Source organism: Thalia democratica, chromosome 3, assembly GCF_965202585.1.
Source record: "Thalia democratica chromosome 3, ktThaDemo2.hap1.1, whole genome shotgun sequence".
NCBI classification, from domain to species: domain Eukaryota; kingdom Metazoa; phylum Chordata; class Thaliacea; order Salpida; family Salpidae; genus Thalia; species Thalia democratica.
The window spans coordinates 49,465,771-49,479,763 of NC_139167.1; the positions used below are offsets into that span (position 1 = coordinate 49,465,771).

The window sequence follows — 13,993 nt, forward strand, 5'->3', positions numbered from 1 at the left end:
AATTTTCTGTATTTAAGGAACATAACCTGGAAGATTTTATTTAAACTAAGTGCCACCCTGCTCCTACGTTTTTTGTGGTTTAGATGTCAAATTTCAGAAAATATTTTTTGCGGGACACGTTCAAAATCCATCCAATAAAATTCGAGAATTGCTTACTGATTGTGGGTAAGGGTTAGGAGTAACAGTGGTAGTAAATAATAAAAAAAAAAAAAATTAAATATATAAAATAAATTGATAAATGTAGCAAAAAAAAAAATCAGGTGGATTTTGATAGTATACTATTTTTTGCATATACAAAAGAAAAAATCACTGTTAAAAAACTTTTTTAAGTATTAGAACCGTAGCAGGATAGCCATCTTAATAAGAAATCAGAAAAACCTAGCGTTTTACCAATTATAAAGGGCATTTAAAGTCGCATTACAATATATTTTTGTTTTTATTTTTAATATTGATAACATTAGTTTTAGTGTTCTACTGGGACAACAAAACTTTTACGTTCAAAAACCTGGAAGAAAGTTTTAAAATACCCTGATGTAGGTATATAATAAATTAGTCTTCTTATACTGTTTGATTTGCTTTTACCATAAAATAATCAATAGAATAATAAATTATTATAATATTTCATTTGTAAATTTTTAAATTGTTAAAAATGACCTACAAAAAATAATCAATATAGTTTTAACAGATTAGAATTTTATAAACTCTCAAAGATGTCATCAGGAATTGAACCTTTTGTTGGCAACAAGGTGTCGGTTGTCACAGCTGATGGACGCATGATTGTGGGCACACTGAAAGGATTCGACCAAACTACAAACTTGATTCTGCAAGAAACTCATGAGCGTGTGTTTTCCTCGTCATCAGGTGTTGAGCTTGTTCCGCTTGGATTGTACATTGTGAGGGGAGACAACGTTGCGGTGATTGGTGAGGTTGATGAAGAAGTTGATGGGTCGCTGGACTTTGACAACATGAAAGCTGCGCCTCTCAACCCGGTTGTGCATTGATAGTGGTGTGAACTTGTAGGAAATAGTTACTGGGACTTGTTGCTTTAAAAAGCGTTTAATTAGATGATTGTTTCACTTTATTTGTTTATATTAAATAAAATATTTTTTAACTAAATGTGTTTATTTTAATAAGTTTAAATTAGGGACTTGTATTATTTGTATAAATTAGAAAAATAGTTTTGAGCTAAATTTTATACACTCTGTAAGTATTTTAAAATATAAATTTAATTAGATTTATTTTACTTTGAAATTATTATTAAGCTAAAATGGCTGGACTAAATCTTGAAGTGTTAAACAAAGTGGTTGTCAGTAAGTTTAATGTTGCTTTTGGCGAAATGTTAGGGGAAAAGGATATGGTTGTTGACCCTAAACTCATCAAGTATTTGGATAGCTTTGTTGGAATGAAATACTTGAGAAGTAAAGATGTTACAAAAGTGTATTACTTAAATAAATCAGATTGCTTAAGCGGTTGTAATCAGCGTGTTTTTCTTGTGCGTCCGACCATTCAAATAATGAAAAAAGTTGCTCAGTATATTGTTTCAGATCAAAAATCAGGTTTTAAAAGTTGAAGTTTTTGATCAATTGAAAAAATTATATAAGCATTGTTTTGTTATACAAACTTAATATTTTACTATAAGTTATAGTGTTAGTAGTTTTTAAGTTTCCAATATTTCATATGTAGGAAATCAATAAGTTTATACCAAATATACTTAAAAAATGTACTATATTTATACTACGGTAAAATTCATAATACTATTAGTATTTCATTAAAAACTAATCATAAATTTTATTTGTTATTTTTGGAACTTAACTTTAAGTTAGCAATAAAAGTTTAGTGTCTAAAATATAAAATAATGATGAATAGTTCGGACAATAGCTATAAGATAATTTAATCTATCAGAAATACTTATTTTATAAGTATTATAACTACTAACATTTAAGTTTCTTAAACTTAAAATGGTTTACGTTAATCATAGATTCCTAAATTTTTTTTGACAAGTAAAAAATTCAAACCCATGTAACTTTGTATATTCAGTTTGTGTAAATACAAGAAATATACAAATTAGAATATTGAATATCCTGATCTAACATAAATTATCTAATAAAAAGTATTTATATAGAAGTAAAAATTTTAAGAATTTTCAAAAAGAAGAAAAACAACTTGTTAATATTATACAGAATTGTTTAGTTTGGGTTGTTTCAGTTGAATTTTTGTAAAGAAAGTTAATAATACTAAGTAATAAACAGCTAAATAAAAGCTTGTTACATTTTGACTTTAATTCAAATAAGTTGTTAATACTGTTTTTTTTTAAATTACTTAATCATGATTTAGATATACTTCGAAAATACATGGTACTAGTTGTACCTCGCCGACTGCACATATGTGATTTAGTGCTTGAACAAGAAGGTGTCTTTGGTAAAGTAAAACTTCACGAGCTAGAGCTCGGATTTGCTTGCATAAATGAAGATTTGCTTAGCCTTGAAAATGACATTCTTCAAAGATCATTCTTTCAAGTTTGTTCTTCAAGTCATAAAAAAAAGACTAAGATAAAGTACCTAACTTAAGAAAAAATTGAATACTACTTTAAAATATTGTACATGATAAATCAGAGTTAGTAGTTGTTTATGTGCTTGTTTGTCTATTTTATCATAAACTATTTGCTATTATGTCTCATATGTGTTCTTGAATTTTACTATTTTATGAACTTATTAAAAACAATAATTAAATTTTTGATATGCAATTGAAATTTAAAAAAATAAAGTTACAGTTATGCATGATGTTCCTACAATACAAACTTAGTTTTTATTGGATATAATATTTTAAGCTTATGAAAATTTCTAAATAACTACTGTATTTTATAATATTTACTTTATATATTTAGACTTAAATGAAAATAATTTTGTTTCCAAAGGCAAACATTTTGTTACTTTCAGAAACCAAGTTATGATATAAACAAAACTTTCATTGAAAAATTTTCAGGATGGAGACATAACTTGGCTGCACACAGTTGCGGAATCCATCATATCTCTACAGAAGACATTTGGAACTATACCGGTTGTCTGTGGTAAAGGTCAGGCTTCAAGTATAGTGAACAAACTGGTAAATATTCTTGCCAAAGATCGAAGCAGTAACAGCTTGAAACATTCAACAACGAGTTCAAAAATTGATCAGATTATTTTGCTGGATAGAAGTTTGGACTATGTCACACCTCTCTGCTCACAAGTTTGCTCTCAACACTTTTTTTATGTTTCAGTTAACTTTAAGTTAATCACAACCTAGACTAAAAGAGCATGTCTTTTTTTTTTTTCTTTTAGGGTGTGTATTACAATTTTTAGTGAGCTACGATTTTTTTGGGTGCACAATAATTCAATACGTACAGCTGATTTGTAATTGGGAATTATTAGAAAAGTGTTCGAATATTTTACAAATATGACTATATCTTAAAAATTAAGTAAACTTTTGTATCATATAAAAACCAAATTTTGGTTAACACTTTAAGCTTTCATTTAATAGACAATGCTAGTTTTTTTTTATAAACTGCTATAGCTCTAGTATAAAGTGCTTCAAGTTTGAATGTAAAATAATTCTGTTTCGTATGTAACTTTGATCTTATTTTTTACAGTTGACTTATGAAGGGATGATGGACGATGTGTACGACATCAAATGTGGAGAACTCGAAATAGACGCTCAAATACTTGATGAAACGAAATCGGGAAAAATTAAGCTGACAAGCAACAACCTCGTGTTCCCCGATATTAGAGACAAGTAATACTTTTTATGTGTAACAGCAATTTAAACAGGATTGCCTTTCAGTCAGGCCAGTTGAATTTTTAGATAAAAAAGGGCAACTGGGAAAGTTGAAAATGTATTTAAAAACTCTGGCTAGTTCAATTATTAATTGGTAAAATTATTATTTTCACTTTATAAAACTTTACTTAACAACATGATGTATATATTTTCATTTTTTTTGTTTAATTCTTTTTCATTTTATAGCATTTTAGCTTAACCTTTGACTACTTTTCAATTTAAAACCAATTAGTTTAGCTAGTTTTTCTGATTTTAAGAAAAGACAACTCTGTTATTGATTAAATTTTAGTTATAACGGAATTTAACTAATTCTATTTTTCGTTATGCAGCTACCTTATAAGTTAATTACAGTTAAAATTTTACATGTATTTGCAATTTTGTTGTTAAAACTATTTTGTCTGTGTTAAATGTTAAATAATGTCTGTTAAAATTTAATAACTTCAAAAAAATATTTTACTGCATTGCTTTAAAAAGTCTATTTTGTTTTTAAAATGTTTTTGAACAATAATTGCTTATTTACATGATTAACTTTTAAGTAAAATTTAAAAACGCATTTGACATAAAATAAGATTGACCCTAAAAAATGTTCTACTTTTAGCTTGAATCATGGTTGTCACTTTATCACAAAAGTTTTCCTGGGCAATAATGTTAAAACAGTATCTTTTACTAAATTTACCTATCAAAAAGTTTACCTGAATTCAATGTTTTATCTTATAAAATTTCCGAAAAAGTCCTTAAGTAATCAGGGTGGTCATTTTACCTGAAGTTTGTAAGTTTATGCTAAAAAGAAACTAAAAAAACCTGAATTAGATTTTTTTTAATATATTGGAAAGCCTGAAAACTTTATCTGTTTTTTATGTATAATAATGAAAATTAGATTAGAAGGAAATATTTTTTGTATATATTTAAAAACATAATTAACATTCAAAGTTTTATTTTTTATAAAGCGCATTTAAAGTAGCATCACAGTATCTTTTTAATAGTTTAATACTATTATATAAAAAATTACCTTAAATTTAGTTTTCAACTAAAAAGGGAAAAGAAAATATGTACAACAGTGGTCACCCATGAGTAATGATCTTAGTTGTATCTAATTTTAAATAATTAAAATATTTAATATCTAAAAATTTACTTAGTAACTTGTTTTCTTAAAACCAGAAAAATTTACAGACACTTTTCTTCTATTTTCAAGTATTTAAAAGAAAAGTCACAAAGATGTGAAAAAGAAGTCGAATCATTTAAAAACAAACAGATGAATGTAAATGAGATGAAAGTATGTTACTATTAATGTGTTTTAATTGATAACAATATATAGTAAATTTAGCCACATATGCCATTTATTTAATTTTTTTCTAAATGTTTAATTCTTTGAATTACAAATGTGTTTTTGGATTTTTTAATTCGTTAATTAAGATATATAATCGTAATCAGGTATGTTTTTGATATTGTTGCTTTTAATACAAGTAGATTTCAAAATGGTTTAGTTATTCGTTTGTATAATCTTCATATAATCTTTATATAATCTTTCAAAAAGCTTATTATTTAAAAAAAAATTCACTTTTTTATTTTATTAATAGTTTTTGCAACCCTACAAAATATTTTTTACTTATTTTGTTTAGTGAGAGTTTATAAAGCTGAACTAAGTTTATTATATATTTTAATATAATATTTTTCAACTGTTTTTTTTTAGAATTTTGTTAAAGATGACCTTAAAGAAATAACTGAAACTCGAAAATGGTGTGCCAACTATATTATGATTGCTGAAGATATGTTTAACAAAAAAACGAAAATTACCATGAAATTTCCTATATTGGATAGAGCTCTTTTTATGGAGCATTGTGAGTCACTCTCCTTTAATTTTGAAATTTAAATAACTGCTTGCCAAGTTATAGAATAAAACTTTATATTATCCGCAAAAGTTTGAATAAACTTAAGCTTCTATTGATTTTGTGAGATTCAAATGCTCATTCAGTTTCTTAAATATTTTACTTTTTGACCTTTTTTTTTCTAATTTAACAGCTTTAATTGAGGAACCGACTTCTTCTGAGTGCTTGAATTTCGTTGAAGAGTGCATCCACCGTCAGTACGATATGATCTACACTTTGAAGATGATGTGCTTGCTGTGTCAAGTGAACAGTGGTCTGGATAGAAGGACTTTTCTTAATCTCAAGGAACAATTTCTGCGCAGTTACGGGTTTCATCACATAGTCACTTTCTTCAACTTAAAAAAGGTATTTTGTTTTATCAAATTTGTATACTTAGTATTTTTTTTTAGTTATGAAAACAAGCAAACTTAAAATACTCCTGTTTTTTAAGGTACTTTAATTTATTAGTAAGTTTTATGTATGCAAATTTAAGTTAATAAAGTTCTCTGCTATCTATAATTTTATAAAAAATAATTAAATTCAGTATTTTGTTTTATTGAATTAAAATATAAATTGCGACAGGTTGGTTTGTTTTATGAATCAAGCGCAACTGCTAAATCTGCATCTTTACCCACCAGCAGTTCAATTGAAGCAAACTTGAAAGGAATTGCTGATAAGTTTTCTGCTACCAGTATCGGTGTGTTTTATTCTAAACTTTTATTGACATACTATTACTTTTACTATCTTCAGTTTAGTTGTAATAGTTTTTTGAGTAAAATGTTTTGAATACCAGTATTATAATAGTTTTTTTTTTAACAACAATCAACAGTTACTTGATCTTAATTAACTATTAGCAACTAAAAAAATGTCATATCTTAAAACTAATTCACTATTTGTATGAAATTTTTTTATGTTTTCAAAACTTAAGTTATCATTTAAAATTAAAGTGTATTTTTTGTAATTTATTCTATTTTATTAATATGTCATATGTTTCCAAAATTTTAAAGTAATTGCATGATAGAGTTCGTTAACATATTTAAGGCCATAGAGGGGTCCAACACATTTTTGTACAAAAATAACTTTGGCTTTTATTTGAAAGCTTTAAGTACAAACTACAAGCCAGTTTTCAAAGAATTCAACAATATCAATTAACTTTTGAGATATTTTTTTTGTAAAAAGTTTCCGATACAAACGTTTAGACCGCAAATTTTTTGGGTCAATTTTCTCAGAAATTTAAAAAATCACTAAAAATCTATCTCCTCCTTCATTTTTCAAGTAATTTTTTCAAATTTTCCGTAAATGTTCCTTACATTATAAGAAAAAAATATTACTTATGAATTTTACTAATTAAAAAAATAATAATTTTATCACAAAAATAAAATTAAAAGCCTTTTTTTTTCTTAAGGTTTTTTTACTCAAAAATTTTTAAAGTCTAAGGTAACATTTTTTTATTGTATTAAGGTTAGACTGTGAAAGTTTGAAGAAGATGCTTAGAAAATTTAGGAGGCGATAGATTTTAAACAAAATAGTCTTTTTTCCCTTCTTTTAGTTTATGCGGCCCGACTTTGACTGGTCATATCTCAAAAACGAATTTGTGTTTTTTGAAATGGTAAAAAGTAACTTGAAGCTTAGTAAAAACTCTATAAAATAAGAACAACTTGTAAAAAACATGGCTTACCTCCCCCCCTATGGCCTTAAATCTTTACTCTTTAATTTGTTTATTTTAGCTTTAATTTATTAAAACTCATCGTTTAAACATAATAAGAAGTTTTTTTTAATTTACAGTTAGAAAAACTTATCTTTATTTTTGAAATTAATTAGCCTAAATGCCATTATGGATCTTGTAAAAGACATATTTTTTAAACACTTTGTTTTTGAACTACTAAGTAAGATTTAAGTCCGTAGTTTGTGTGTAAAAATAATGAACTTTATTAACACCTAAACTAACTTAATGCAGCAATAAAAGATAAGTTATAAAACAGTCCAAAAATTTTACATATGTCTAAATTTTACTAAACAACTTGGTTTGTTGTATAATACTGTCATAGCATGTTTATTAAACTCTGAAAGTTTTTTTTATTTCTTAATAAACAACACTCATACAGGAAGTAGCATACTCAAGAAAGACACATTCAAACAAGTGTGCAGAAAACTGAGTCTGGTGCCGCGAGTTGAACAGAACGTGGTTCAATCTCCGAACGACATGAGTTACGTGCTAGGAGGCGCTTACATTCCCCTCAACTGCAGGTTGGTGTGGTAATCAGTTGAAATAAAAATTTATTTTGTTTAAATAACAGTTTTTCAGCTATTTTAACTTGGTTTAACTGCGTTGTAGATTTTTATAGGTGGTTATGAGAAATTGTTAAGTGTTATAAGCTCTATTGTAATTATCTACCAAAAAAGTCAAATATAATCCATACTTTTGGAAAGTATTGAAACCAAATTATTTATATGGACCAAAATGGTTACAAAATAAAAAAATCATTTAAATTTTATTTGTAGTCTGAATGAAAGTTAAGACGACTTTAATATTTTAAATTGACATTTAATTTTATCTTCTTTATGATGTTGGTACAACAGTAGATAGGTAGCTTTTATGCGATAAGCGCACAAAAGGTCAATTGTAATGTGATCAAATTCAGTATAGTACTTAAATTTTCTTTTAACTTTTGTGTCAAATTTTGTAACCAAATCATAATGTTTTACTAATACTATAAGTTTTCAACAGTTGTAAAGAGTTGCACCGTTTATTTTAAGTTCTGAAGAGTTTGAGATAAAGCTATAATTAAAAATGTGTATATGCATAAAAATTAAGTATTGATTAATAATTTTTACTAAACTTGATTAGTTAAAAATAAAATCAATAGTTATATTTTTAAAGGTTTGATAAAATTTGAAATACTAAAAAAATTTTTTTTTACTTATTTAGAAAGTTTATATTTTTATCAAACCTTACGAACTTCAACAGTTTTTTTTTTGTTTTGTTTTAGTTTACTGTATAAGGTTTGTAGTTTGTTTATTGATGAAAGTTGTACAGAAATTGATTGCTTTTGAAAAAAGTTCGAGTTTAAATTATCCCACTGCCATAGCGTTATTCAAAAAATCCTAGGTCCTAAAAAATTAGTTGTATTTACTATTCATTAATAAAAAGTCAGAAAAAAGCAATAAGTCGTTGTTACTATTTAGTCTGAACTAAGACAACAGTTACTGTCATCAACATAATGTTAATCCAAACAACTGTATGTCATTTTTAAAATTCAAAAAATAGTAAAAAAATTTATTAGAATCCAACAAGTACAACAAGAATATCAATAAAAAACATTATCAATTTTCAAGGTTAGCGGAGCAGGCAATAGAACGCGACGGTTGGAAAGGAATAGAAGACGTTATCAAGATGCTTCCTGGGGAGCACTTCGGCAACCCGTGCATAAAGAGCGCCAAGGGTGGAGGTTCAAATATGCAACCGCATAAAAATAAAACAGTGGTCGTGTACTTCATTGGGGGAATTACCTTTACTGAAATCGCGGCGCTGAGGTTTCTGGCGAAGCAGAAGAAGTGCAGGATCATCATCGCCACCACGAACATGATCAACAGTAAAAAGTTGCTGGAGAACTGCATAAACTGACTTTCAGAAGACTAAATTTGACGCTAAAGACTATTGCAAATCTTAATAAGTTGTTTTATAGATTAATAGGTCTTTAGTATTGTTATATAGAAAATAGTCAATAAAATTGGAAGTACTAGTAGTCTAAAAGATTAAATTTTGATCAAGTGTAAAAAGTTACTTGCAAATTGTATGAACTTACTTTCAAAAGAGCAAAACTAACACTAAAGACTTGTCAGTATAATGTTAATTTTTTAGCATCTGTAATTAAACATATGATTTTACTTTAAAGGCAAATCGTACATAATTTAACATTCTGCATAAAATATTTAATAATAAAGTATTTTTTGAATAAATAAGTATCCAAGTTTAACTCAAACATAATTATATTCTTTAGTGTACAATTTTTTTATTTGTTTTATATTTATTTGCTAAACAGAACAAGATGTCTACTAAAATATATTTTGTATTTGTTACGAACACACTTAAAATTTATTTTTTTATGCAAATAATCATACCTTACTTTGTAAATACAGTAATAATGAAGCATTATAAGTTTTTGTTAAATATGTGTTGTCTCTTTTTCATAAATTACAATATATTATAAACTGTGCAATTAAGATTACTTACATTTCTATTATTTTCTTACAATTTTTAAATAGATAGCCATTTGTATGTCTTGCTTTTAAACTTTCTTCTATGCTTATTTCTTTCTTTGTTTTCAATGTAACTCTGTTATTATTATTATGTGTTGATATTTGTTTTATCGAATTAAATTAGTCACATAGGCTACCTAAATTAAAACAAGTTATGTTCTATGATTTTGTTATATATGTTAGTTTAATTAATTTGTTAATATTTAGATTATTGTTAAGTAAAATAGATACATTATCTGAAAGATTAATTACTGAAGTTTACTTTCACGAAAGTTGTAAATAAATTTGACAATTACTCACCTATGCATTTTAAAACAATTACAGTTAAGAATATTTTGAATAAGTAAATAATTTTGTACGTAATATTTTTTAATGTTTCTGATTACTATTGCAGTTGCGTTTAAATTTTTATTCACTTTCTATAAAATTATATAAAACTAATTATTAAGTGTATAACAATGACTTCATCTAAATAATCTTTTGAATGTATAGTTGTAGCACTTTTTTAATACATTGGAATAAATAAAGCTGAATGGAAATGGGCAAAGGAATAATTCGGGAAGACATCAACAGATATCCCTGTTGCATTGTTTGGACACCTATTCCTATGCTCACGTGTGTTTTATTTGTTCGATTTTTTGACTTACATAAGTTTTTGAGGTTTACTAAATATATTTATAATTACTTTAACCAGCAACATGAATCAATATGATTGTTTGCTTCGTATTTTTCCTATTATAATACATATAACTCGGTATTGGTTTGTCTTAAAATGTTATAAATAAAGTTTTGATCACATAAGTCCAGGCTTTGGATCTGATAGACTTTGGCTGATGTTTTATTTGATAATTTTATAAAAATATAAGTATAAGGCACGTTTCTAATAAAAAACTATTACATTTTGTATTCTATTTAAAAATATCATGTATCTAAGTTGGTTCTTAAATTTAAAACTTAGGTTTTGTTTATAAAGAATATTAATATTAAGTTAAATTAGAATATAAAAGTTAAATTTAAACAAATGTGATCAGAAGATTTCGTTACAAGCGGATTTACAAGTTCGTTGACCCAATATAGTTTAATATAACTTCTCATGTTCATGTAAGCAAATATATTTTCATGTTTAGTTTTTGTTTATTTATAATTTTAATCGTAAACGCTATTGTTAAAAATTGTAAACATTTTGTCTTAAACATACTTAGTAAAGTAAATTATAAATTTTTGATTTAATTGCTGAATATACTGTTTGTTATATGAAATTTATTTTTATCACCAAGGAATTAGTTATGAGGAAAATTATATTTTCATGTTTTTATGAAATTAGTTTTCTGGCCTACCTATTATTTTTTGATTGGTTTACTTTTTAGTATATAAAAACTTTTTATGTTTTTAAATCTAACAATCTACCTGTAAATTTTTGTTTTAAAGTGATTCTAGTTTGCAAACTCCATATTTTGTTAGTTCAATTTCATGCACCGAACACGTATCAAAAAAATCTCAGTTAACTTATTTACACTACTTGCAGGTGGATGTTTCCGTTCATAGGCCACATGGGAATTTGCACATCAGTGGGCATCATAAGGGACTTTGCCGGTCCGTACTTCGTCAGCCACGACAAGATGGGATTCGGCGAACCCACAAAGTACTGGCAGCTTGACGAGAGTCGGGTGCACACCAGCAGTTGGGATCAGGCCGTTCAGCAAGCTTCAGATGAATACATGACTAGAATGGTCGGTACAAGTGGATTTTTAAGTGTTTTGTCATTTAGTTGAATGTAATGCATAAGTTGTATTGTTTGTTATTAAAATAATATAATTTAAGGAGAAAATAAGAAAAGGTGTATTTTTTAAATTTCGCATTGTTACTAAAATTCAGCTTTTTTTTTCAAAAATTCAATTTCAGCTTAATTTACTATTGTTTTATGAATCGTATTAGGAATATAGTGTTACTTAGCACGATAATATACTAATTATTAGCATTGTTATTAATTAAAAATTAATCTTAGTTTAAAATTATATGAAAGGTAAATTTAAAATTTCAGCACAATTTATGTTGTGACAACTGCCATTCACATGTAGCGATGGCGTTAAATATAATGAACTACAACGGCTCATCAGGTTGGAATATGGTTAAGTTGTGTTTCTTGATGCTTATACACGGAAAATATGTCAGGTAAATTGTTTTTATCAAATATAATTGAGTTTCAAGTTACTACTGTTTTGAAAAGCAGAAAGTTACTCAAATAACACTACAATAATGTAATTTTTTTTTCTGATAACGTCATTATAAATTTCTAAATAAGTATTTACATTACACAAGCTGTTAGGTATGATATTTATTCATGTATTATTTATGAAATAAATAATTAATATTATATGTTTTGGTTTTAAAAAAACAAACAAAGAGATCTCAACTACTGGAGGAGAAATAATGATTTATTCTTTCAAGAATTTATTTTACAAATTAAATTTCGATCAAAGACCTCGTCAGTGCTTAAATAAATCTTATTCAAATAGAATAAATAACTAATAAAAAAAAAGATCTAGTTTATCTAAACACTGACTAAGTTATTAGACTTCACAAGCCTATTTTAATTTCACAGATTTTTATTTACTAATTTTTTTGCTGATGAGTTCAATATTTTTTAGTTTTATTAACAAAACACTGTTTCACTCGTTTAAACGAAATCAAACGACATCATCAGTTGAATAAAATCTTTACCAAGTAGAATTCCATCTCCTTATCATTAAGTCGAGAATTTTTATAGTGACCCATAAAGTAAAAAGTACACAATTTTATTAATGTACTAACAGTATCAAAATTTTACAGTTTCAAAGCCTTTCTCAAAACTTGGCTGCCCTTCGTGATTTTAGCATCTATGATCGGAGTTTTGATATATTTGTTATGAAGTTAGTGTTTATTTGTGCTGTTTCAGTTCTCTTTTGTAATGTGTCATCTCAATATTGTTTATGAGCTTCACATTGTGTCATCCGCTGTTTCTTCTAGTTGTTGTTTTTTGTATTTTATCAAACAAATTGTGTAATATTTTAACTTCGTACCCTGTATGCCGTGTTTTGCTTTTTCGTTTTGTACATTATGCTTTCGATTAAACTACTTTTCAAAAATAAAATTAATGTATTTTTTTGAGACGTACATTACTAAATTTAAAACAAAATTAAAGATCGAAATTTTCTTACTGCTGTAGATATATTTATATATTATAAAAACTAAAATAATAAAAGTTGTATTCATCTTTTTCAATTTAAGTATAAGTAACCAATATTTAAAAATAAATTAATTGTCTTCTTTTAAGTTTAAAAACTTTTTTAGAATTTAATAAACTCTACTTTTTTTTGAAATGTGGCACATAAAATAAGATTTAAGAAATGATTTCATAGATAATGAAGTACATAATTTACTTAATGCAGAATTTTCTTAAGCAAAAAATTCTTTTTTTGTCTATTATCTACTAAGTCTATCTGTAAACTTACACTGCGTTATTTCGATTTTTTTTTCAATGGAAATGTTTTTTTGTTTGTTAAATTTAGTTCGCTTAATAAAAATTGTAAAGTAGTCTTATATTTATTTTAAAGTTTAGTGTGTTTTACAGTATAAAGTGAATTCTGATTATTTTATTTTGTTAAGCTTACCAGTTCACGTCTTTTAAATTTTAATGGTAACACTTTTTCACATATTTTTTTTTACGTTCAACAAGTTTGAAATGTGGTACTTTGAGTTTTATAACAGGATTTCACGGCTAATGAACATCAAATTACTAGAATCAAGTGTTTAATGCTTTAGGTCACGTCTTCTAATGAAAGTTATTAATTTAGTAATAGCAATACATTATTTTAATTATAACAACAGTCAAAGCTTACCTTTTCTGTTGTATATAATCTGCTAGAACTTTATGATATCCTGCAGGGACGTAGCTAGCTCAAAAAAGTTATGAATCTGCAAAAAAAAATCAAGAATCACGTGTGATGACGTCATAACGGGAATAGAGAAGTTTTAACTACCTTTAAATTTATATGAAAGTGTGCAGTTTTGTTAAAAGT

The 13,993-nt window shown here is 26.2% G+C and overlaps 3 protein-coding genes across 3 annotated transcripts; all 3 read left to right on the top strand.

Annotated features, from left to right (window-relative positions):
- The first annotated feature begins 681 nt into the window (after positions 1 to 681).
- On the top strand, positions 682 to 1,234 carry LOC145832717 (U6 snRNA-associated Sm-like protein LSm8). The gene has a single exon (XM_082940030.1). The coding sequence runs from the start codon at positions 711 to 713 to the stop codon at positions 999 to 1,001; it is 291 nt and encodes a 96-aa protein (XP_082796156.1). The 5' UTR covers positions 682 to 710; the 3' UTR covers positions 1,002 to 1,234.
- On the top strand, positions 1,234 to 9,758 carry LOC145832716 (vacuolar protein sorting-associated protein 33B-like). The gene is made up of 10 exons (XM_082940029.1): positions 1,234 to 1,556; positions 2,335 to 2,516; positions 2,983 to 3,225; positions 3,626 to 3,768; positions 4,981 to 5,083; positions 5,501 to 5,648; positions 5,830 to 6,041; positions 6,258 to 6,372; positions 7,781 to 7,922; positions 9,012 to 9,758. Exons 1-10 carry the CDS (start codon positions 1,268 to 1,270, stop codon positions 9,298 to 9,300), a joined length of 1,866 nt encoding a protein of 621 aa, XP_082796155.1. The 5' UTR covers positions 1,234 to 1,267; the 3' UTR covers positions 9,301 to 9,758.
- Positions 9,759 to 10,425: 667 nt separating this feature from the next.
- LOC145831460 (transmembrane protein 222-like) lies at positions 10,426 to 13,317 on the top strand. The gene is made up of 4 exons (XM_082938728.1): positions 10,426 to 10,550; positions 11,461 to 11,665; positions 11,977 to 12,107; positions 12,765 to 13,317. The coding sequence occupies exons 1-4, from the start codon at positions 10,468 to 10,470 to the stop codon at positions 12,841 to 12,843; spliced, it is 498 nt and encodes a 165-aa protein (XP_082794854.1). The 5' UTR covers positions 10,426 to 10,467; the 3' UTR covers positions 12,844 to 13,317.
- Positions 13,318 to 13,993: the final 676 nt, after the last annotated feature.